General features: G+C 39.5%; 1 protein-coding gene across 8 annotated transcripts in view; it reads right to left on the reverse strand.

Annotated features, from left to right (window-relative positions):
- Positions 1-24924, reverse strand: part of CNTRL (centriolin) — an 84496-nt gene extending 59572 nt beyond the window's left edge. For 5 of the 8 annotated variants that reach the window (XM_058694322.1, XM_058694319.1, XM_058694321.1 and 2 more), the window contains exons 1-7: positions 24781-24924; positions 17671-17918; positions 14003-14133; positions 10230-10360; positions 8792-8933; positions 6210-6396; positions 2743-2936 (exon numbers count right to left, since the gene is read on the reverse strand). In XM_058694322.1, the coding sequence (XP_058550305.1) occupies positions 2743-2936; positions 6210-6396; positions 8792-8933; positions 10230-10360; positions 14003-14133; positions 17671-17887 (1002 nt within the window). In that variant the 5' untranslated portion in view covers positions 17888-17918; positions 24781-24924. Of the gene's footprint in view, positions 1-2742; positions 2937-4740; positions 4991-6209; positions 6397-8791; positions 8934-10229; positions 10361-14002; positions 14134-17670; positions 17919-22213; positions 22326-24780 lie in introns of those variants that run through there. The other 3 variants (XM_058694316.1, XM_058694317.1, XM_058694323.1) reach the window with 3 other exon arrangements.
- Between the last annotated feature and the right edge of the window lie 1819 nt (positions 24925-26743).

Genomic DNA, 26743 nt, shown 5'->3' on the forward strand with positions numbered 1-26743 from the left:
ATTTCCAATGATTAGGTTAGGCATCGATCTACTCTATTATGAAATAGAGAGCAACAGATAGGTGTATAGTATAAAATTACTGGTAATTATCAGATTATTAATATCACATATGTCTCTCATGATGTCCTCCTGGTATATAGCATCTTTTCTTTTTTTCTTTTTTAAGATTTTTCTAAAGTAATCTCTACACCCAGCATGGGGCTCAAACTCATAACCCCAAAATCAAGAATCACATGCTCTTCTGAATGAGTCAGCCAGGTGCCCCTGTATCATCTTTTTTCTCAGGCAAAGAAGAGCTCAAGAAGGAGGTAGTCAAGTATTCAGATTTGAAGAAATAATTTCCATGTCTACACAGAGGAGGAAACACTTTTCTTGCTAAAAACTTTAAGTGCGTAAGCAGAATTCTTGTCAACAAATCAAGTCATTCAAGCCAGCATGCCAATCTTGAAAAGGGGGGTGGTGCAAGAAAAAGATAAATGTATCAAGGATTCTACTAGTTATATGAGAAATCAAATACTCTAAGTTATACACAGAGCAGAAAAAAGAATGGTCAAAAGGAAAAAAAAAAGCAATAGCTATTTTTTTTATAGAATCAAATTATCTGGGTTGAAAAAGCCTTTAAAGGTCATGTAGTCTGGGGTGCCTGGGTGGCTCAGTCGGTTAAGCGGCCAACTCTTGATTTCAGCTTAGGTCATGAACTTATGATCAGAAGGTGCCAGACCGAGAGACTTCAGAGGCCTTGAGTCCATGTTCCGTGAAGAATGGCCAAAGCAACAGGGGTGTCCAAGCTGGAGAAGAGGAGATCTAGCGAGCGATGAAAATTACCTTCGAGAGTCAGAGGACTGTTTTATGGAAGAGGGACTAGAGTTACTGACCCAGGTGCCAGAGAAAAATTTAAGAAATGGCAAATAGAATTATAAGAAAACAGTTTTTCATCTGGTAATAAAGAAGAAATTTCTAATAGCTGTCCTGAGATAAAATGTGGTAACTCTGGAATGTGATTGCTATCACTAAAACAGGCATATATGCTCAGGTTTTAGAGAAAAGAGAAAAAAACATTAGATAGGGAGATGGACTAAATGACCTTTATTTCTTTGTTGGTTTTTATTTGGTTGTTTAAAGTCTATTTATTTTGAGAGAGAGAGAGAGTTGGGGAGGGGCCGAGAGAGAATCCTAAGCAGGCTCCACTCTTGGCACAGAGCCCAGTGCAGGGTTTGATCTCATGAACCATGAGATCATGACCTGAGCCGAATCAAGAGTTGGACTCTCAACTGACTGAGCCAACCAGGTGCCCTATAAGGCTGTCTAAATCTAATCTGTCTAAATCTCTTTTAAAATATCTTTTATTCCTGTTTCAACCATAAAGCCAAATTATATACAATTTAAACATTATAGATGTGCATAAATGGCAATTGGAAAGTGCTTTAAAATTCCGCCCCCCAGAATGTCAAGAGTTACCATTTTTCCCTATATATACTTGTACCATCATACATACTACTTATTAGCATCATACTTGATCTACTCTTTCACAGCCTGCTTTTTCCACATAGCAATATGTATTAGACATACTTCCATATCAGGACATACAGCCCTACCTCATTTTAGCAACACGAGTATTCTACCAGATGCATATCCACTGAGGAACAGGTTAGCTATTTTCAATAGTTTACTTATATAAACAATATTGTAGCAAATGTCCATGTGTGTGTGTGTGTGTGTGTGTGTGTGTGTGTGTGTGTCTGTGTATAGGTACATATATAATACCTTCATACATTCTTGCTACCATTTCTACAAAATGCATTAGAAATGTGTTATATGTAAAACTATTATATGTAACATTTCCAATATGTAGAACATAGGCATGTCCATTTAAATTTGGATTATTTTGTCAATTTTCCTTCTTTTTTTATTTTTATTTATTTATTTATTTTTCAGTTTCCTGGTTTTATTTTATTTATTTTTATTATGAAATTTATTGTCAAATTGGTTTCCATACAACACCCAGTGCTCATCCCAACAGGTGCCCTCAATACCCATCACCCACCCACCCCTCCCTCCCACCCCCCCATAAACCCTCAGTTTGTTCTCAGTTTTTAGGAGTCTCTTATGTTTTGGCTCCCTCCCTCTCTAACCATTTTTTCTTCCCCTCCCCCATGGTCTTCTGTTAAGTTTCTCAGGATCCACATAGAGTAAATGTTTATTTACTCTTGTGAGAGAGAGAGAGAGAGAGAGGGAGAGAGGGAGAGAGGGAGAGAGCACAAGCAGGGGAGGGGCAGAGAGAGAGGGAGACACAGAATCTGAAGCAGGCTCCAGGCTCTGACCTGTCAGCACAGAGCCCATCTGAAGTCTGAGCTGAAGTCAGACGCTTAACTGACTGAGCCACTCAGGCGCCCCTGTCAATTTGAAAAGTTTTTGCCAATGTATAGTCTCACCAACAATGTTGTTGTTGAAAACAAAATACATACATCTAGGGGCAGTCTGACTCCTCATAGTGGGGGGCTTCACCGTCCTCCTGTTTTGGATACCAGCTTCACATAATGCAGCCCAAGATAGTATTCGTCTTTTGTGGAGCCATTTCACACAGTACACAGTTATCTACAACTTGTAAAACCTTTTGCACAAATTTCTGTTAAACCACACCTTCCCCATTTTATGTCCAAGAAGTTTTGTTTTTAGACCCAAGGACAAAGAATTCTCTATCTCAAAAGAATATAGTCAAAGCAATGTAAAACATGGGCTTACCAATTCATTTTTCGTGTTTAGGTTACTCTCCAGCTCCTCATAGCTCTGTTTTTGTAACATGGCCTCCTCTTTCAGTGATTTGTTCAATTTATCTTGACTTTTAATTTCCTCAAGGAACCTTGTCTGTGCGCTCCGAAGCTCTTCAGTTTCCGTTGTCTTCTTTTCCAGGTCTCTTTCCAGTCTCTCTACCTCTTCTGCCAACACAAATGTAATAGTTTATTGAGCATTATATTTTTTACTTGAATAAAGGTAAGACTATCTCTCAAATAATAGCAAAAGAAGTCTTACAACAGTATAGGTATAATTCTACTTTGAAAACTATTCACTATGGTTTTGGGGGAAAAAAGACTATCTTGAGCTAGAAAGTGATTTATACTAAGAGGTAAGAAGGCATTATCATTTGGATAACAATTTTAAAAGTTAACACTTTACTTCCAAGTATTTCATTCAATTAGTATGTTGGTAAATGAGGGTTTTTTCCAGGTCTCCTACTAAAATACATGCAATATTTTATTTCATATTCGTAAGCATGTTTGTAAAATACTGTGTGATCTTAAAAAGCATTCAAAGGCTTCCAACTATGCTTAGAATAGGATCCAAAACGCTTACATGAAGAACTGACAAAGCTCTTCATGATTTGGTCCCAAAGTCCCTCTCCAGCCTCATTGTCAAGTCCACCCCACTGCAGCCTTTCTGAAGTGACTCTACTCCTTCATATTTGTGATGGCTCTTCTTACCTGCGGGCTTTTATTCACACCTCTGCCCGGAACTTTCTTCCTCTACCTCCTACTGGCTTATTTTGTATCCTCTAGGTCTCGATTTTGGAAAATGTTTTGAGAAGCCTGCTCTGACTCGATCCTCTCCCCAGGTGTGATGTTTCCTAGGTATGCTCTTAGGTTACCCTGCATCTGTGCCGTGGCCTTCATCACCCAATGAGTTGTAAGATGTGATCAAATAGCTAGGCTGTCGGCCTTTCCCACTAAACCTTTGTAAAAGCAGAAACTGCATGTGTCTGGTTCACTACTGTATCCCAAGAGCCTTAAAGGCTCCTAATTAATATTCAAAGTCATGTTCATAAGTAATTTAAATATTTGCCCGAAAACTGTATTTATATGATGACTTTCCTTTGCATTATTTATATTTTCAATGATTCCAAAACATAAACTCCAGGGTAACAAATATGGAGTTAAAATAAAATAAATAAATAAAAATGTGTCCTATTTCGCAAGCATGAGATCAAACCATATGAAACTGCTGTTTTCGTAAGTCAAAATGGACTAACATCAATTTCAAATGATAGAACACAGACTCATTTCCTAATGCTCTGACATAACTATTTCAGACCTTTCTCTTTCTTTTCAAGACTCCCATACTCCTTTCATTTTCTTTCTCAGCTGATGACCTCATATTCCACTGAGAAAACTTAGACCCCACCCCCTGGGAACTTTCTCATTTTCCTACCACCAAAGCAATAAAACTACCCACAACTGCACACATCTTTGCTCCCTTCTGATAAAGTGTCTCTCTTATCAAGAGACAATCTTTCCTCTTTTTCTCTGATCCCATCTTGGGCCGTAAGAATTGAGCCATGATTGTCCCTCCACTCCACTCCTGAATATTCTCTTTCTTTCTTTGGTTACTGCATTCAGTTCTGCCCATTTCCTGGTCTGGAAGCTATAGGTGAATAAATATATATATACATATATTTTTTTAACTGAAAAATTTAAATGATTTAAAAAATCATTTATTAGGTACTAGGAGAGAGAAATTATGGGAGAAAATTTCAAATATTCACCCAAATGTCTCCTTTCCATTCACTCTTGGATCTATATAATCTAGCATTTTTACAACCACTCCTTATATGTTGCCCATCTAAAGCACTTCTCTGTGCCCATCTTATTTTCTCTTTATGTCTTAGCAACATTCAACGTAGCTGACCACTTCCTCTCATGAAATCTTGGGGTTTTGCAACCCACTACTTCCTGGGTTTCCCCTTACCTTGTTGGCCTCTCTTAGTCTTCTTAGGTGGCTCACCTTCTTGCTCCTCCCAACGCCTGTCTGAGTGAGCCAATCAATTCCAGTGGGATTAAATTCTGTTATGCTGACAAACAATATCTCTAGGACAGATCTCTTTGAACTTCAGATGCACATTTCCAACCTTCTTCTTGGTTGTCTCACAGCCATTCAAACTCAGCATTCTGAATTCTCCCTTTTTTATGTATAATATCACCAATCGAATCACTTACTTAAGCCAGAAGCCTGGGAAATATCCAATTCTTTAGAAAATGTTGCTAATTCTACCTCCAAAACTGATCTGTCTATTCCACATCCACCACCTAAATACAAGTCACCATTTCTAGCCTAGATTACCATAATAGCCTCTGAACAAGTCCTTTTATCTTCATTTGCCTTGTTCTAAATCAATCTCCATCTTGCATTAAAAATCTTTAAAAAAAATTTTAGTTCCAGTATTTTTTTTTAATGTTTATTTATTTTTGAGAATGAGAGAGAGAAAGCAAGCATGAGCAGGGGAGGGGCAGGGAGAGAGGAGGACAGAGGATCTGAAGCAGGATCTGCGCTAACAGCACAGAGCCCGATGCGGGACTCGAACTCACGAACCCTGAGACCATGACCTGAGCCGAAGTCAGATGCTCAACCAACTGAGCCACCCAGGCGCCCATCCAGTATTCTTAACATACAGTGTTATATTAGTTTCAGGTATACAATATAGTGATTCAACAATTCTACACACTACTCAGTGCTCTCATCATGCTAAGTGTACTCTAAAAATAATCATTAATATATAAACTGGATTGTGTCCCACTGCTACCTAAAAATTCTCAATTGCTTCCCATTGCCCCTGAAATAAAATCCAAACCCCAAGGCCCTGTGTCATCACATGCCTCCCCCCATCTCTCCCAACTTTTGCTTGAGCGACTCTGCAGTCGTACTGATCTTTCAGTTCCTTAATTTAACAGGGTCTTTCCAGCCTGAGAGCGCAAGCAAGCTGTCCCTCTCCTTGAATGCCTTTGTTTACATGGCTAATCCTCTCCTGCCTCTGCCTTCTGCTTACAGGTCACTTCCTCAGAGAGCCATACCTTTACATCACTTACCCAAAAGCGTGTCCTCCTCTGTTATTTTACCTGAGTTTGCTTGCTTTTTGTCTCTTTTCCACTACAACACAAGCTGCCTGAAGGCCAGTACCAATATCTTGTTCACCATTGTATCCTCGGTGCCGGACACAGTGCCTGGCTCACAGTACGTGCTCAATGAATATTTGCCAAGTCTTAATAATGTTAATGTACAATTGTTGTATAATGATGTTGATGTCAATTGATTTATGATGCATTTTCCACGCAAATTGTAATAGCATTATAAAGTTCATATGTCAATATATTTTTCTGGATAACTCCTGCAAATAAATTCCTCCCCCACCCAAATTTAGTTTTTTAAAAATGTCACCTTACCTAAACTGAATCTCTCAAAAGCTTCCCGTCTGTCCTGAGTAGTTACTGGCTGACCTTCCAGACTTTCTAATGAGCGAAGGTGAAAAATGGTAAACTGGATGTAATGAGGAAGGGCCACAACTGGATTTTCAAGTAGGATCAGAGAAGTCAAATCTTGAAGTGGTTTCAACTTGCTTACATCTTGGAGCTGAAATGATATATGACATTAGTATTAGTGTAAGTTAACTTTAAAATAAAAACATACCCAAGGAAGTAAGAAATCAAGAAAATTGCTATCAGCATGGCAAGGAACCCATGGTCCTATGCATAGAACCCATAATCCAAAACTGGTGTGAGGGGAGGAACAGAAAGGGAGTATCTGAGTATCTAGAGTATATCAGAGGAGTATTAGGCATTTTCCATATACCATTTCATTTATGATTCCTCACAATAACCTATGATATAAACACCACCTTAATTTTGGAGATGAAGAAACTGAGGTTCAAAGAAGTTAAATAACTTGCCCAAAGCTCAGAGCTTACAAATGAACAAAACAGGACCTGAATTCCTGTCTGTGTAACTTAAAACCTATTATCTTTTCACTGTACTGATTGAACACATCAAAAATATAAATGGCTATAAAAAAAGATTTTGGCAAATCTCCAGATAACGGTTAAAATTGGTAGTTAAAATAAATAAGAATATGGAGGGCTACTCACATTTTTGAAGTATGATTTTTATGTTTATCCAAAAAGGGATTTTAAAAGGTTGAGAAACACTATTTAAAAAAAAAATTTTGTTAATGTTTGTTAATTTTTTGAGAGAGAGAGAGCGTGAGCATGAGCAGGGAAGGAGCAGAGAAAGAGGGAGACAGAATCTGAAGCAGGCTCCAGGCTCTGAACTGTCATCACTGAGCCTGATGTAGGGTTGGAACCCACAAGCCGTGAGATTATGACCTGAGCCAGTCATATGCTTAACTGACTGAGCCACCCAGGCGCTCCGAGAAACACTATTTTTAATAGCTAGTACAAATAAATCTTCTCTCACAAGTGAATGTGTATCACTCTTACTGATGTCAATGTCAAATATAAACTGGGATGAGAAAGTCATGCAAAATTAGAAATGATGATAAATACTTATTGAATGATTTTCCTGTTAACATCAGCTGACACCAAATCCTATCTGAAAATCAACTACTCTGAGAAGTATTTTTAGCAAATTTTAGATTCATGGCTCCCACTTTCCATCACTCCATGAGCCACAAGAGCTCCAAAGTGATGCTGTGCAACATAGTACAGGGCTTGGGCTCTTCTGAGGCTGTTGGGCTGTTGCAGTGAAATGGCACAGAGTCATCTTACCACAACTTTATAAAAGGTGAAATAAAAAAGCAAAGACAATGCGAATTGCACCGCAATTAAACAAATGTTGATTATTATTATTGGCTTCTATTGGTGAAGGTTTAAGGAATACAACCCTAAGAGTTATTTAGTGTTTTAAAGTTTTTAAAGCATTTTCACATCTATCATTTTATCTGAGCCCCATAACACGCCAGTAAGGAAAGAAGGCAGGGTAGAATTTGGGTTTTTTCCAATTTAAACAATGAATTTTAGGCAGATAAAGGGATTTTCCAAGGTCACAGAAGGCAGGTCTAGACCCATATTAGAAGGCACAGCTTTTTTTTTTTTTTTTTTTTTAATGTTTATTTATTTTTGAGAGACAAAGAGAGAAAGCATGTGAGCAGGGGAGCAGCAGAGAGAGAGAGAAAGAAAGACAGAATCTGAAGAGGCTCCAGGCTCTGAGCTGTCAGCACAGAGCCCCACGCGGGGCTCGAACTCACAAGCCATGAGATCACGACCTGAGCCGAAGTCGGAAGCTTAACTGACTGAGCCACCCAGGTGTCCCAGAAGGCACAGCTTTTATTGTCTATTCTATGACTGATGTTCTTTAAATTAGGCATGATTGTTCCTCATTTTAATATAAATTTAAATAAATCAATGTTTTTACTTAAATACATATTGAACACCTGTGTAAACGTCAGAAGAAAATAATAAATTATACTCCAAAGAAAAATATACAGGATTATCAGATTGTGTGAGCCATGATAACAAAGTTGTTCAATATAAAGAGCTAGTGATTAACCTTCTACAACACCTGACATTATAATCAAGCTTAATTTGTAAGTCTGAAAAAAACAAAGAACTCTGTTCCTGACATTCAGTGACCTGGATTTTGGCCCACGTTGTGTGCTTTGGGTAACAGACTCAACCCGAAAATGGAAACAAGACTATACTCTCTGATAGTATTATAAAAATAATCCCTTTACTGCCTCCTTAAAAAAAGTTTTCTGAGGCTCAAATGAAATGGTAGATGCAGAAATCCTAAGAGGCCAACTCTCAGTTACCATGGAACTTTGCACAACCAGAAAGGCCTATATGTATTTACCCTAGAGAGTCCTTGATTATGCCTGAATTCGATATCTGGTCACAGGACCAAGAACTTTGAAAGAAGAAATCTCATTTTTTTTTTAAAAAACTCAGATTTTAACTTTTTTTCCCACAAGTCTAAAAATTTGAAAAACATCCTTGCTACTCTGAATAACTTACCGATGAGATCTTGTTGCCTTTCAGATTGAGGATTCGCAAAGATTTTAACTTCTTCCCTAACCATATTGGGATATGTTCAATTTCATTTCCTGCAAGGTTTAGCTTTTGCAAATTATGCATATTTTCTATGCCTTCAATTTTGCTGGAAAAAATAAAATCAAATTTAGTAAATATAATGATACAGTCCTTCCCTTGTATGTTTAGAATAAATTGCCTTCATTTTATGTGGGGTTAATTTTCGTAATTAAAATTTGTTAACCCTTTTTATAAATGAGAAACAAACAAAAAGTGGCTGAAAAGAAATTGATCAGAACAGCTAAGCTGCCAACTCTTCATTACTGGGTTCAGGAATCCTACGTATCTTACTATCAAACTTTAGGATCCCACAATACAGAAAAGAGTCTGTCCGTGGCATTCTAATCACTGTGAGAAGTACTAGTGGGAAGCTAGAGGAGAGGTGAAAATCTCAAGAGCACACACACGCTATGCCAGCAAGATATGGCTGCCATTTTGAACTTGTGGCCTCCCTAAAACAACACTATATTTATGAACATAAATATGTCAGAATATTTAAATCAATAAAGCATCACTCACACTGAGGAATTTTCACTGATGAAACATTTTCCCAACTGAATTGTCAAATTAATTTCTTGGTAAGTTTTCTATATGGGCAAATATTTCCAAGCTTTTATATCTTCATTTTCACTTTATTGGAATTGCTTTCATTACGATCAATTATTTTTTATATAAACCTTATGTTAAGGATTTAACTCATTAATCAGGTTTTTCCCCCATTCCATTTTTGCTGTATTAGAGCCTCTGCCACTGTTAGTTGTTTTATTTTGTTGGCCACTGTATCTACCAAGTCTAAGGCAGGGCGAAGTATATAAAGATTTTCAAGATTTGACAATTGCATCCTTTAGTTTATAACAGGTTTTCTATGTGTATTTTTTTGCCACTGCCAGTTTTATTATGTTTCTTTCTCACAGTAATATATACTATGAAGTGGAAACATGACTGAGAGTGTATTTCTTAGAGCAATAAACAAAAAACTTCAGGATAAACACATAGGATCAAAACACATTGGAATATCTTTAGGATCAAAATGATAGGGTTAAAACACTGCTTCCTGTCAACTTTCTTAATGTAATAAGGCAGTGGATCAAAGACTCTACCTGTGAAAACTTCCTTTCAAAAACAGAATTAAGATAAAACTTGGTACTCATGTATCTCCTTGGATAACGCTAGAAAGATATTATTCTGCACTTTAGTAATGCCAAAACACAAAAGCAGTTATATGTGAAGCACTAGGCTAGCAATGAATGAGGATCCAGGTGTCTGCTATTTCAAAGGACTCTTTCAATTCAGTAATGTGAGTGGCATTAATCTCTCTAACAAAGACAACCCTGCAATGCTACCTAAAGAAGTATTTACTTACCAGATTTTGTTATATGATAAGTTGAGTTCACGTAATTTTACCAGCTTGTCCATCTTCTCAATCTTCCCTATTATATTATAGCTGAGATTCAGTACTTCAAGTTTAACACATTTTTCCAAATTTTCGATATACTAATTGGAAACAAATGAATACTTTAGACAACAGATTCTTTGACATAAAGTACACTGTGTATGTATGTGCATCAGGGGCTGTTTTGATCAGTCACCAGAAAATAATAAACCCTTACTGCTCTCCTGGACAATCCCTTGGTACGGGATTCCTTTGACCAGGAATAGCAGCTCTCCCCAAACTTTCCTTGCCCTTCGACAGACAACACTTCCTATGTACTGAGACACTCAAGACTGTCCACCAAGAATTCCACCTCAACTTTTCTATCCCTCTCCCTCTTCTCCTTCTTTCTTCAAAGTTCAGCTAGGTACGTACACTCTTGCATCATCTCATCTACCCCCCTCCCCCCACCCCATGCTCTTGCAACTTCAATCTCTACCTCTCCTGGATCAAATTTAAAAAGTCACTATTCAGAGGCACCAGGGTGGCTCGGTCAGTTGAGCGTCCAACTCTTGATTTTGGCTCAGGTCGTGATCTCAAGGTTCATGGGCTCGAGCCCCCCATCAGGCTCTGCATGGACAGCTTGGAGCCTGCTTGGGATTCTCTCTGTCTCTCTCTCTCTCTCTCTCTCTCTGCCCTCCCCCTACCCCCCGGCTCCCTATCTCTCTCTCTCAAAATAAATAAACTTTTTTGAAAAGTCACTATTCAAAAGACAGCTATTATGCAGTTACTACATACCAGATACAGCACCAGGCAATGGATACCAATGAACTAGACCATCCCCCCTGCTGCAGGAGCCTTTTTTCGACAGGCTCAGTCTCCTCTGTATAAAGCAAATCACCTCGCGCTGAACCTGTTTTCCTATCAAGTTATCATTTTATCTCCTTTATTTGTGACCATGTCCTCACAAGAGTTGTGTACATTTGTTCATTCTGCTTTCCATTTACTCTTATTCTATCGGTAAGGCAGTATATCTTCTGCCTTTACTAGGTAATCAAATAGTTCTAAGACTGCCATTCATTCATCCATTCTACACATATTTCTCAAACATGGATTATGTGCCAGGAACTGTTCTAGGTACTGGAAATACAGTGCTGAATAAGGAAACCAAAGTCCTTGTTTTCATTCGCGGAGAAAGCCAGTAAAGAAATAAACAACATTTTCAGACGTTGAAGCATATTCACAAGAAAAGAAAGATAACGTGACATGACAGCATGCAAGGCATCCAGAGGGCAGATCTGTCTGCTGTGTTCACTGTGATAGCATAAATGCCTGGCACATAATGGGCACTGAATAAATACTCGGTGACTGAAAGAATGAGGAGTCACTGAGAAGGGAGTTAATTGCAACTGGGTGGCACACAGAGGATGTACACTGAGCTGAGACCTAAATAACAAAAAGCCAGCTGTGTGAACAGGCAGAGTAAACAAGAAAAAATACAAAGGCCCTAAAAGAATGAACTTGGTTGGTTTGAGAAACAGAAGGACTTTTTAACCACCAGATCCAAATGACGTCTTCTAAGCTTTAGTCCTATTTAATGATTCCGTGACATTTTTTATCATCCGTTCATGCTTGATGTTCTCCCTCCATTGGCCTCTCTCCATCATACTCTTAGATCTTCTGTTCTCATAGCCCCTTCAGCCTCTCCTCTGTGTGCTTTCTCTGATTCCCCTTCACTATTTCTCCTCTTAATGCTAGGCATTCTTCTAGGAAGCTCTATGTTCCCAGAGATCAGAAACAGAGCTTATTTACCTGTGTATGGTGTTCCTATAGACTAACATAATGCCTGGCATATAATAAGCATACAGTAAATATTTACCACTTTGGTGTCATTTTTGCAACTTGTAAACTCCAGAATGTCTCCTTTTTCCTTTTTTAAAAATTTTTTATTTATTTATTTTGAAAGGGGATAGGGACAGAGAGTGGGAGAGAGAATCTGCACTGTCAGTGCAGAGCCCTACATGGGGCTTGATCCCATAACCATGAGATCATGACCTGAGCCAAAATCAAGAGTCGGATTGAGCCAACAGCTGAGCCACCCAGGTGCCCTCTCCTGTTTCCTTTTTAATTACATAAGTAATACATAAATATATTCTAATGAAAATTTCAAATGAAACATAAGAAGCTCTCTTCATCACGTCCCCAGGCCCATGTAAAAGATCCCACTGATCAAAGGTAGCCATTGTTGAAATACATCTGTACCTTTCAATTCATTTACATCCATACATACACATATATAAAAACAGAATTTTTAGATCTTACTATACAAGATGTTTTAGAACTTGCTTTTTTTCCCTATTAAATACACTGGACATTTTCTCATGTTAATACATAGAGTTCTAACTCAATTTTTTTAAAAACTTGGTAGTATTTCATGGTATACTGTATCATAATTCATTTAAAACCAATCCCCTATTGACATTTGGTTATTTCCAACTTTTCTATTTTAAATAATGCTTAATAAACATGCCTATATACTTTTGGATAAATGTATATGTAAATCAAGTACAACAGACATTGAGGAGTAGAATTGCTGGGTTAGTAAGTATTAATTCAGTAAATATAAACTGAATTTCTGGATCAAATAAGTACATTTGACATTTGGATAAATGCTACCAGTCTTTATAAAATGCAGCACCAATCTGTATGTCCCACTAAGACCATATGATAATATGCACTTCCCACACCTTTCTGAACATGAAATAATCCTTTTGATTCTTGTCCATTAGACACACAAGATGGAAAATGGTACCAAACTCTTATTTCATATTTATTTGATGTTAAGTTGAATACATTTTCATGTCAGTATTAGTCATTTATAATACTTTTGCGAATGCCTTGTTCATACCCTTTGCACATTTTCCATTGAGTTGTCTCTTTTACCAAATTGTAGAAGCTCTTTACATTATATGGGTATTGTTACAGATGTTGAAAACAGTCCCTGCCAGTTTGTTGCTTTTAACTTTTTAAAAGGTACCTTTCTTTCATTAAACACTTTTTAATCTTTACACAAGCTAAGTCTGTCAATATTTTTCTACGTGGCATTAAGGCTGGTGTTTGCTTAAAGGGCTTTCCCAACTCTTCAAAAATATATTCTCCTATATTCTTTCCTAATACTGTTACGGTATTTTTGTGGGTTGGTTTTGCTTTGGTCTCATTAAGATATTCAACCTTCTGGAATTAATTTTTGTGACTATTGTAGTAGGCATCTAAGTTTATATATTTTCCAGTTCAAAAATTTAAGTCATCTTTTACAATGTGTTCATATTGGATAGTTTATGAATAAAGCAGTAAACACTCTAGAGCAGGGATCAACAAGCTTTTTTGGAAAAAGCCACGTAATGAATATTTTTGGCTTTGTGGGCCTTATAAAAAACAGCCACAGACAATATTCATGATAAATGAGTGTGGCTGTGTTCCAATAAAATTTTATTTACACAAATAGGCAGCAGGCCCGATTTGGCCTTACAAGCTGTAGTTTGCCAATCACTTCTCTAGAGAGAATCCAATAATGTATAGAATAGTAACAGCTTATGAATGTGAAAATGTCATAGTTCTGACAGAACTTTCACTGGAAACAATAAAATATCTGCTACAAATCAGCAAGAGATGTTACTGTAAATCTAATATAATCTTTTAATTTTCAGTTTTAAAACACAGGAAAATTAAAACAATGCCCATATTTAGAAATGCTGATAACTTACCCTAAATTTCTTGCCACCATCTTTAGCAAGTGAAAGGTTCAGAGATTTTACCAAGGCCAAATTGTCCTGTTTAGTAAGTTTTTTAACAAGGGCCTCTGTAATATATCGGACTCCTGCATGTGAATCAGCTTCTGCAATTAGAGAAACAGATCATCATCAGTAGATGACATATATTTTCTGAAAAACATATTAGTTTGATGTTATATAACCAAAAAAAATTGTTTTAAGCCATACAAATATTAAAACAGCTGGTTAGTGCTAATTGCAATGTTTAAATGTTACTCTATATAGCATTATATAATAACAATTATATAGCATCTATAATAATGTCACTAAATATTAACCATGTACCACGCTGTGCTAAGTGCTTTACACTTACAAAATTTGATTTGTAGGACAAATTTTTGAAATAGAAATTACTATATCTATTTATTTTTACAAAATTATAACAGTTTGCTCAAGATCTTGTAACTAGTGATGTGCAAATCCAGGCTTGAACGCAGGCAGATGAATCTAAAACATACACTTGAAAAAAAATTTAAAGTTTATTCATTTTTTTGAGAGACAAGAGAGAGTGGGGGAGGGGAAGAGAGAGAGACAGAGACAAAATCCAAAGCAGGCTCCAGGCTCTGAGCTGTCAGCACAGAGCCCGAGGGGCTTAAACTCAGGAACCGTGAGATCATGACCTGAGTCGAAGTCAACTGCTCAACCAACTGAGCCACCCAGGCACCCCTAAAACTTACACTTTTAATAATTATGCAGCACTGAAGTTTTCAGCAATATTTTGATGTTAGCTTTTTTTTTTTAAATAAACTGGCACTAACCTGGGTTTCTTTTTTAAACTCCAACCTAAAGTTCAAAAACACTGGAATTCTTCATATATATATATTTATATATACATATATGTGTACATATAATTATTGTCTACATAATTTATTGTGTGTATATATACATATATATATATATACACATATGTATATATACACATAATTTATTGTCAAATTCGTTTCCATACAACACCCAGTGCTCCTCCCAACAGGTGCCCTCCTCAATACCCATCACCCACCCACTCCTCCCTCCCACCCTCCATAAACCCTCATCCACTTTCCCCTCTCCCCCACCCGCCACCAACCGTCAGTTTGTTCTCAGTATTTAAGACTCTCTTATGGTTTGCCTCCTTCCCTCTCTATAACTTTTTTTCCCCCTTCCCCTCCCCCATGGTCTTCTGTTAAGTTTCTCAGGATCCACATAGGAGTGAAAACATACGGTATCTGTCTTTCTCTACCTGACTTATTTCACTTAGCATAACACTCTCCGGTTCCATCCACGTTGCTACAAAAGGCCATATTTCATTCTTTCTCATTGCCAAGTAGTATTCCATTGTATATAAACCACAATTTCTTTATCCATTCATCAGTTGATGGACAATTAGGCTCTTTCCATAATGTGGCCACTGTTGGAAGCACTGCTATAGACATTGGGGTACACGTGCTCCTATGTATCAACACTCCTGTATCCCTTGGGTAAATTCCTAGTAGTGCTATTGCTGGGTCATAAGGTAGATCTATTTTCAATTTTTTGAGGAACCTCCACACTGTTTTCCAGAGCAGCTGTACCAGTATGCATTCCCACCAACAGTGCAAGAGGGTTCCCGTTTCTCCACATCCTCTCCAGCATCTACAGTCTCCTGATTTGTTCATTTGAGCCACTCTGACCGGCGTGAGGTGGTATCTCAGTGTGGCTTTGATCTATATTTCCCTGATGAGGAGTGACATTGAGCATCTTTTCATGTGCCTGTTGGCCATCGGGATGTCTTCTTTAGAAAAGTGTTCATGTCTTTTGCCCATTTCTTTACTGAATTATTTATTTTTTGGGTGTGGAGTTTGGTGAGTTCTTTATAGATTTTGGATACTAGCCCTTTATCCCATATGTCATTTGCAAATAACTTTTCCCATTCCGTCGGTTGCCTTTTAGTTTTGTTGATTGTTTCCTTTTCAGTGCAGAAGCTTTTTATCTTGATGAGGTCCCAATAGGTCATTTTTGCTTTTACTTCCCTTGCCTTTGGAGATGTGTCGAGTAAGAAATTGCTGTGGCTGAGGTCAGATAGGTTTTTTTCCCGCTTTCTCCTCTAGGGTTTTGAGGGTTTCCTGTCTCACATTCAGGCCCTTCATCCATTTTGAGTTTGTTTTTGTGAATGGTGTAAGAAAGTGCTCTAGCTTCATTCTTCTGTATGTTGCTGTCCAGTTCTCCCAGCACCATTTGTTAAAGAGACTGTCTTTTTTCCATTGGATATTCTTCCCTGGTTTGTCAAAGATTAGTTGGCCATACATTTGTGGGTCCAATTCTGGAGTCTCTATTCTATTCCATTGGTCTGTGAGAAACACTGGAATTCTTAAAAATCTTTTCTTAAATGGTGAGAAACTCAAATTTGTTGGTCTTATAAATAGAGAATAACACCACATATTTTATAAAGCACTAATGTGATGGATTGCATACCCTGTCCTAAGCCTGCATATTGCTATCAAAGTTTATTAAAGCCATCTTACATTTTACAAAAGCAGCTGTAAAAAGAAAATTCTTTATGAGTCAGAAAAAATTAACGCCGGGTTCCCGATTCAGGCTGTGTGACAAAGATTTCCTATGACTGTTTATAATAAGTTAATATTACATTTATTCTGGTTCCAAATAAAATGATTTTCCTTTACTTTGGAAAGAAACTAATATTCTAAAATATTAATCAAATTAGAGTCAGCAATGTACCAACTGGCAGCAAGGGTATAGTCTAAACTCAATTGCTGATCTGATAAGGTTTATTAATAAAAACCGATCAAATAGATAGCTATGACTTCATGACTTAACAAAGAAATCACATAGTTTTCATTCACATTTAGTCACATTAAATCGTTTCTTTGAAAAAAAGAATCTGAAAACAGATTCCCACACTAACAGACTGTCTTTAAGAAAGAAATAAAAACAAAACCTTGGTGGAATATTTACACGTCCCTTACAGGAAAATCAGTCCGTTCACAGACAGGCACTCTGTCAATAAGCAGACTGGAATAGTGCAAGGGTGGATAACATTTCTGCACTGAATTAAGGCACTCCACTCTGAAGTGAACACATACGCTTTTCCTCTAACCAAAGATGATGGTAAATTTGGCAGATGAGCACTAAGGCACTCTCCCACCACAGGAAATAAAGCTTCCTCTTTCTGGAAACTCCCTTCTCCTTTGCCCTCAGCTTTCAGACAGCTTCACCCTCACCCAGAAGACTTCATCCTCCACTGTCCTTAGACACTTTCCGTCGGCATAAACAATAGGTCATGTTAGTACCAAGATACGTATTTCACTTGGACCAAAAAGGTACGTTCAGTATTTTCCATCTCTACTCAAGAGTATGTGTTCAAATTCTTAAATTTTTTTTTTTTTTAGTGTTTATTATTTCTTTTTGAGACAGAGACAGAGCGTGAGCAGGGGAGGGGCAGAGAGAGAGAGACACACACACAGAACCCAAAACAGGTTCCAGACTCTGAGCTGTCAGCACAGAGCCCGACACGGGGCTCACACCCACAAACTGCAAGATCATGACCTGAGCCAAAGTTGGACGCTTAACCGATTGAGCCACCCAGGTGCCCCTGTGTTCAAATTCTTAAGATTAAAAAGCATTACCTTTATGGTCTTGGTAGTCCAGAAGCATAGTGTTTTCATCTGTGATCTCACCTTGCTCATGCCACTGTCCTCCAAAATGAAAAGGTAGAGTCTCAGATCCACTTAAAGGCGAAAGTGACCTAGATCTCATATTGGACGTGAGGGATGGTGAACTAGGAGAACGAGGTGATGGGGGCATCTTTGCTCTGGAAAATTTTTGCTGAGAACCCTTCTTCATGACAAGAATAAAGCCAGGTGTCCATCAAAACCTGTAAGAGTTTTCAGTATATTTAATAAGGTTAATTTTTTAGAGTTCTCAAAACTATTAATTTCTAGCATTTTTTAAGTAAGTTCTATGCCCTAAGTGGGGCTCAAACTCACAACCCCAAGTTCAAGACTCGTAGGCTCTAATGACTGAGCCAGCCAGGCGCGCCCCTCTTTCTAGTGTTTTTAAGGTGACAACATTAGAAACTCAGAGGCTATAGATGCCAGGATCCATACTATTCCAGGCAGATGGAAGCGGACACTGCTTCAGACACTGCTGATCACCTGGCCAAAGGAAAAGCAGACTTTCAGAGGGTCTTGTATTGACGCATGCTCCACCCAGAAGTTTTACCTGTCATTTCTGTTCTCTGTTGGGCCAAACTAGTCACAACACCCTCATACCCACAAAGGTCCTAGAATGCAAGAAGGTAGAAATATCTGGCAACCAGCAGTATTTCATACTGATGAGTACTCTCTCCTCCTGATAACGTTTCTTCTTTCGCTTCTGGGACACCACATTCTCCTGGTATCCTCCTGCATCTGTGGCCACTCCTTGGCTTCCTTTGCTGGTTCACACTCTAGTCAATCCTCAAATGTCAGAGCTCCTCAAGTCTCTTTTACTCTCTCTAATCTCACTTTAGACAATCTAATGCACACCCATGGCTCCCAGTGTCACCTCTATACTGATGTTTTTATATTTATTCCAACCTCTCTCTTGAGGTCCAGACTCCTATTCCCAATTGTCTCCTTGATATCTCATTGCTTTAGTAACTCAACATGTCCAAACTGAATTTATCATTTCCCCCATTCCTCCATTTTCCTCCCATATAGAACAATGCACAAAACATAAATGTACAGCTCCATGAATTTTTATACACTGAATACAACCAGTATCCAGATCAAGAAACAGAATATTACCAGAACCCCAGAAGCCTCATGTCCCTTTCTAATCATTAACCCCCACACCTGGGGAATCACTATCCTGATTTCCAATGCCAGAGGTTTTTTAAACTATTTTTTTTAAAGATTTTGATTTTTGAGTAATCCCTAGACCCAACCTGGGGCTTGAACTCACAACCCGAAGATCAAGAGTTGCACACTCTACCAACTGAGCCAGCCAGGTGCCCCAGAAACTATTTTTGAGCTGTATGTAAATAAAATCATAGAATATCTTTTGTATCTGCCTTCTTTGTTAAACATTATGCTTCAGATATTCATTCACATTTGTCTCATTCTATTTGAAAAACATCTGATCACTTCAAACTCGCATGGCTTCTATTGCTTGTCCAAAATCAATTTTGTTGAAGTTCAGATCTTCCAGAAGGAAAGGAAGCATTTATTGATGAAAGGGACCTTAGTCAAATCCCTTTACTTTTCATAAAAGGAAATTAAGGCCCAGAACAGTAAATGACCTGGTCAAACACAATGCTAGCTGTAGTAACCATGAGAATCAGTTCTCCTCTCAAACTAATTTGTAACACAAATAACATAATTAACCTAGTAGAATGTAAGTTCCACGAAAGTAGGGATACTGTTCACTGACTTATTCCAGGCCTAGGACAGAGCTTAGCAGAAAGCAGATAAGTAATATTTACCTAATGAATTATTCATGAAGAACTCGGAACTGACAAAATGATATTTAGTACCTCAGCAAAGGATATCTTCTTGAGCAATATTAGTCCTCAACCTCGACTCCTACTATGCAAGGTTAGGTTTATGCAAAAAAAGATTGTCATGATACACAGTTGCTCTTAGAAGTGTAATCATTCTAAAAACATTGCAAAAATTACAAGTTTGACAAACTTTTAGACAAAAAAATCTTATAAAATGGACAGGTCCTGAGCAAGGGTGCATTAACAATGATCCTATTTTTATTCAACATCCATAATCTCTCCTACTCTCCCCTCTTAAAATATTAAGACAAAACACAAATTAATTTTTAGAAAAGTAGTTTTCAATTCAAAGATTTGGGGCAGCTCAAATGTTAATGCTATATAAATTGGTATTAGAAAGAGATATTATAATGGTTTGATGTGTGAAAACCTTCACAAGTATATGGGTATTATTATACAGGCTGGGATTATGAAGAAATTTGTTAAATGGTTGGAACATACACAATATAGGTAAAAGAGAGCTGCCATTAATATAGTCAATCAATTAACCAACAATTGGCAGATGTAACACCTTTCAATGACTATATAGTCATTCTAGGAATGCTGATCTTACGCAAAAACATTTCTAGAATTCTTTTTTGGGTCCTACTTTCAGAATTAATTTATACATCTCACACGATAATCAGACCCATTACTTCAGCTACAACTTTTTCCTTTCCCAGTTTGATCATTAACTTTACCAAGTGTCAAATACTGTGATAAGCTCTTACATGTATCATCACAGTAGAAGGAATAAATACAACAATTCCACGAAATAGCTATTATTATCCCCCCCCATAAAGATTAAAAGGTTAAGTAATTTGTTCAAAGTCCCAGAACTAATTGGTTAAGCCAAGGCTTGAATCCTGATCTGATTCCAAAGCCCATGTCTTCATTACTGCATCATATTGGTGAGTTTTCTGGAGTCCAGATCATGTTTGATTTGCTCTCTAGAGCCTAGCATGGTGCCTCACACAAAATAGACCAGAAAAAATGCCACTAAAGGACCTTGATCAATGAATAACATGTAATGTAAGAACAATTCCTGGAGGAAAAACAGAAAATTTAATACAACAGCATCACTGAACTTATTTATGATCTAGCTTCTTAAGGTGACTAGTTTGAAGAGAGAAAAAAAAAAAAACTGTTACATTTGTTTTTAAAAAGGGATTATTTTGGGGTGCCTGGGTGGCTCAGTCTGTTGAGCGTCCGACTTCGGCTCAGATCATGATCTCACGGTTCGATCTCCTGAGTTCGAGTCCCACATAGGGCTCTGTGCTAACAGTGCAGAGCCTGGAGCCTGTTTCAGATTCTGTGTCTCCCTCTCTGTCTGCCCCCTCCCTCTCTCTTTCAAAAATAAACATGAAAAAAAAATTTTAAGTGATTATTTCACAATTATATATTACAATATGGCAACTTCCTTATATCAATAGTCTGGCTCACTTTAAACTACAAACTTCTATGTGTCTTTACTTTCTCTTTCACTTTTTTTAATGTTTATTTATTTTTGAGACAGAGAGAGAGCACGAGCAGTGGAGGGGCAGAGAGAGAGCGAGGCGGAGGACCCGAAGCAGGCTCTCAGCTGACAGCAGACAGCCCGATGTGAGGCTTGAACTCTCACACCATGAATGAGATCATGACCTGAGCTAAAGTCAGACGCTTAACCCACTGGGCCACCTGGGCACCCCTTTCTTTCATTTTTTCATGTTAAACTATCCATATGGTTCAGAAAAGCCTCCTCCAAGTCACATAACAGCTCGTTATGCCAGTGACAAGGCTTTTGGTCCTAATTTCACAAGTGTGGCAAAAAACTTGTGTTACTATCACACTACTCTGCCATGGAAACCAGTCTCTTAGGAATACTATTGGTTCTGTAATAAGCTGAAATGGCTTCTCTTCTTAAATAAGATTAGTAGGTTCAAACTTGAGGACAGCTAAGAGGCATGTGCTTTAAAAAATAAAATTATAAAAACTAACTAATTAGTTAAAAATTGTATTTATTCCTGAATTAAAATGTAATTTTCATAAGGGCAAGAGATTAAAAAAATAAAAGAGGGGAGGAACAGGGAGGGCCCAGTTGTCACTTCTATGTATCTTTCTCTATCCTATAACATGATAGGAAATTACATAATTAGAATAATAGTGTGTGCCACATGCTACAGAGATATGCTTTATAGATTTTTGAGTTTCGTGGCTAAAAAAAAGCACATCTTAGGGGCGCCTGGGTGGCTCAGTCAGTTGTGTGTCCGACTTCAGCTCAGGTCATGATCCTGGGGTTAGTGGGTTCAAGCCCCACATCAGGCTTGCTGCTGTCAGTCTATCAGCACAAAGCCTGCTTTGGATCTTCTGTCCCCCTCTCTCTGCCCCTCCCCCACTTGTGCTCTCTCAAAAATAAATAGTTAAAAAAAAAAAAGCACATCTTATATTTCTATGCAATGCAATTATTTTGTATCCCACATCTTAGTCTTCTCTCTAAATTCTTAAAATATTGAACTGAACCATCCTGAATTCTCCTCATAACATCCTAAGGACTAAGACCTCCTGGGCCTCACTAGACTATCATGAAGTCCTCTGCTACCTCTCGCGTTCAGAAAAACTCTGATCAGAAAAACTTTTACTCATTTATAGTTTTAAAAAAAATATCTTACAATGGATTTGGGAAATCTAGGTCAACTCCTTTCTTTTATGAATTGTAACGTGGCTCCAAAGTCACAATGCATTCTCAGGTCCCCTCTCTGGGTCGCCATAGCTCCTGTAAGACTTGGACATTCGAACAACAGATATGTATTACAATCTCATAAAACAGCTAACTCAGTAATAGTGAACTAGGCTGTGCTTGAGAGCAGCTGGCATTATTTCAGAGACTAGCACCTGGACATAGTAAATTGTCAATTACAATTTTAAGGGAGGGACGGGGATGCTGTTTGACCCTAGATGTAGTTTGCAATCCCATAAAGACCAAGCCAGAGAAATAAGACACTTAGAGGCAGGGCTAGAATGTGTGAAGGGGCAGGACAAAGAGAAAGCAAAACAAGTCCAGAGCTGGAGACATATTTCGAAGGCCCAGAAGGAGGTCTGCAGCAGCAAGAGAAAGTTATTGGAATGATGTGATTATCAGAATCAAATGACCAGGTCAGAAAACACCATCCATCTTGTCACCCCCTTGCCCTGATACACAGCTTAGTAAAGACCATACCTCCCCCTCTATTCAGCCTTTCCTCACACTTCTAACTTTCCATCTTCTTTGATCTTCTCCAAATGAGACAGACTTCCATTCTCCCCCGAACCCTCCCTCTTTCTTCCCAGACCACCTCAATATGCAAACATTGATCCCCATTTCTTGACCTCCACATCCCTCTCCATCCTGTAGCCCTTGAATCACATCTCCGCACTTTCCCTACAATTCTACTTCATCCCATGCACATTGACCCACTTAAATACTCTAACTTTCTCTGGCCCTTTCAAATATGCTGATTCCCACTCCTCTCCAAAGGCAATCCTCCACTCCTGTGCTTGTCAGCCTCTGCCTCCCATACTTCATTCCATTCTCATTGCCGAGTTTCCCCACAAACACCGTCCCAATTCCCAAACGCTGTATTAGCCTCCTTTCCTCTGCAGTGCTTTCCAGCATCCTATCTCAACGCTTCTATATCCATCTTGGCTCTCCAAATTACTCATCTCAGCAAATACCCTGACATCCTAATCTCTATTATTATACTCTGACTTCGAATTATTCTCCCCCAACAAAATAGCCAAACCTCTACCCATTCCTCTCCATCCCAATGTGATTGTTTGGATACTGGCCGTTCCCTTCCAACACCCTGACCTCCATGTCCTTTTTCACCCTATTAACATCCCGGGTTCTCCTCTCCTATCTCTCTCCAGTCTACTCAGGTATCCTAAAACACAAGCTGCCCATCTCTTCCCATTAATTAATTTATTCAGTAACTCAGTTTTATTGAGTGACTTTTATGCACTAAGAACTGTGAGGCTCAAAAAATAATGCTGAGAAGGCAGGGTTTCTACACTCAAGATGCACAAAAGGATTACATCTCCCTATTATATACAGTCCCTGCACCAAGTAGTCTCCTTTAGAACATCTCACAATTACAATTAAATGATCATTTGCGCCACAACTTGATTATTGCTTGTTTCCAAGCTACAAGACAGCAGAGATTCTGTCTATTGTTGTATGCACAATAAATATTTGTTGAATGAAAAGAGCACAGTGCTAAGGACTCTTAAAGACATTAGCAAATTTAAATTCTCACAGATGGTGTATAAGGTGAGAATTATTCATCTCATTTACAAGTGGCAGTTATGTCATTGAGAATTAAGAGCTTGAATTCTGGAACTAAACAGCGGGAGTTCAAATCCTGCTTCTCCATTTACTGTGTGACATTAGGCAAATTACTTAACCTCTCTGGTCCACAGTTTCTTCAACTTTAAAATGAAGACGGTCACTTCATACAGGTTATTTTAAATTCTCAATTAGTTAATACACGCGAAGGGCTTAGGGCTGAATTTGACACATACTGTACACTCTAAGGTAATTAGCAGTTATTTTTACAAATGAGAAAACATGCTCAGGAAGATTAAGGTACATGCCCAAAGTCACAGAGCGGGTTAAGTAACACAAGTTGGTAGAACCAAGACTTGAACCCAAGTTTTGACATCAGGATTCACCCATCCTTTAACCATTATACAACAAAACATTTGCTTTTCCTTTTAACATTTCTTCCCAATACTCTAACTTTCATCATTCTCCACGTACTGTATTCTGTCGGATACCAGGACACTCGTAAGGACACCCAAACCGTCCTTTATCCCTGCCATTCCCCGCAGACACTTGGCACACCCCTGCCTCTCCCTCCTCCTCCTCCTCCTCCGGGTGGCAGGACCCCCATCCTTCTCGGAGCCGCACCCAACGTCCACACCTCCCCGCAGTCTGGTTCTCCATTCCCAACCGCCCCCCACCCCCATGCCCACCTTCTCACTTTTCATCCAAACCTCCCTCCTTCATCCTCCTCCCCACGCCCGTTCTGGCCCTCCCCTCCTTCTCATCCAATCCCAATTTCCAGGCACACGCCCCCGCCCCCGGATCCATCCCGAGCCGTCCCACCCCACGCTCGCTCCAGGCCTTCCCGCCTTCGTCGCCAGCCCCCACCGCTCCGCCCGATGCCGGAGAACGGCCTCGACCCGGCCTGGCACTCACCGCCGAGGAGCCGATCCGAGCGGGCCCGCGGGACGAGGCGGGGCGGGAGACGCGCAGGTTGTTCCCTTCAGGCGTCCAGCGAGGCGGCGGCCATTTTGTTGTGTTGTGCCGGTTGCCCAGGGGCCGCGCGCGCGGTGTGGGCGGGGCCTGCCGCGGCCACGCCTCTTCTGGAGCCGTTGAGTGGGCGGGGCACGGCTTCCCGCCGCCTTTGCCGCCCCGAGCTGTGGCGCCCTTGGCTGCCTGTGGACGCGGGTCCCGTGGGGGCGAGCTTTCCTGCTGCAGTCGCCGACTAGCCCATCTCCCTTCCCTGGGGCGAAGCCGCAGCTGCCTTACGCCAGACCTCGGACACGCTCCTGGTGGGCTGAGCCGGAGGCCGACCTGAGAGGCCGACTTAACGCAGTCGCCGCGCAACCGCCCTTTCGGTGCTGGCCGCAGCTTCTCCTGGCGCGGCCTATTTCTGAGGCGAGGGCTCTCCTTCAGGGACCAGTCAGGGAGCGAGACGGGCCCGGGAAACCGGGCAGCGAACGGTCTCGTGCGCTGTGCAGAATATTCCTCCGGTTGGGGACCGAGAACCAAAAGCAAGCAGCCTCTGAGGAGACGTGGGTTAGGGCTTTCCCGAAAGTGCTACGTTTCACCACATGTATTCAGCATTCATTTAAGTAGAATTTGGCGGATATTGTGAATTTGGAAACATTCTCAAGAACACCTTCCTCCCCCCCGCCCCCAGCCTCCCACTCCCCTGCTCGTACCTCGAACCGTGTCACCAACAGAGGCTGCACCGTCTCCAGAAATCTCCAGTGCAGTCACTACCTCTCTTTTACCGTAATCTTCGAATCTTGTTTGCGCAAAAGACCAACATCCCGGCATAATCTTTAACTTCGTTATGACCTCCCCCCACCCCCATCCCTAGTTCTTAGGCATTTGCTCACAGATTCTTCCTTCCTCAGAGTTCATGGTCCATCTTTGTAACACTTTTAGAAATTTCCCCCATCTGTGTCTCGGTTTCCTCCTCCACGAAATGGGATAATCACACCTACTTCCTTCAGTTTTCCTGATAATTACACAAGTTAGTGCCCGTGAAAGAACTTAGAAAAGTGCCTGTTCCACAGTAAGTTCTCAGTATGTTTTAGTTATTTTATTATCAGGCAAAGGTTTCCCGGACGAGGTGAGCCTGAAAGAGGAGAAGAATTTAGTCAAGGTGTGGGAGAGTGGGGGAAGAATTTGCTTGGCCAAGGGGAACAGCTTGTGCAAACCCCAGGAGGAGGGAAAACATAGCTTGAAAATCAGCCGGTTGTTAAGGAGGTCATTATATTTAATGCAAAAATCTGGAATGAAAAAGCTAAAAAAAAAAAAAAAGAAGAAGAAGAAGAAGGTGGAAGAGGAGCCATATTATAAGCCACACCGGGCCCTTCTAGTTTTTCAAGTCAGGTGGATTCACTTCAATAAGAAATTCAGGTGACTTCCAACAGGGGGCACTATTGCCTTCACATTTTCATGAATGATGCTTCCCCACCTGTCTCCCGCTATTTATGCAACACAGAAGGAAGCCCTTGGAGTTGTTGAAAAGGTGAAATTCCTGGAAAGCTCCAGGTTTTAAATTTAAGAGGAAGAGGTATTCATTTTTTTTATTGAAATTAGGTTGAAATTAGCTTGGAATAATAACGTGCACGTTGCTGAATTTCTGTTCGGTCATTTTTTTGTTTTGTTTATTTTGACGCTCCTTTCTTTTTCTTTTCCCCCAGAGAATTGGATTTATCGCGTAACCTCACTGCTATGCCTCACAGTCTGCAACGATATTCAGGTGGGTTCCAATATCAACACATGGTGTGCTGGTATAGTTCATTATCAATGTTATCAGTAGCCACCAAAAATATACACAAAGTCCAGAGGATGGTGCGAAACACTTTTCCTGTGGGTAGTCTCTCAGTCCATATCCAGTCAGCCTTGATGGGTACTCTCCAGT

The sequence above is a fragment of the Neofelis nebulosa genome, chromosome 12 (assembly GCF_028018385.1).
Source record: "Neofelis nebulosa isolate mNeoNeb1 chromosome 12, mNeoNeb1.pri, whole genome shotgun sequence".
NCBI lineage: Eukaryota > Metazoa > Chordata > Mammalia > Carnivora > Felidae > Neofelis > Neofelis nebulosa.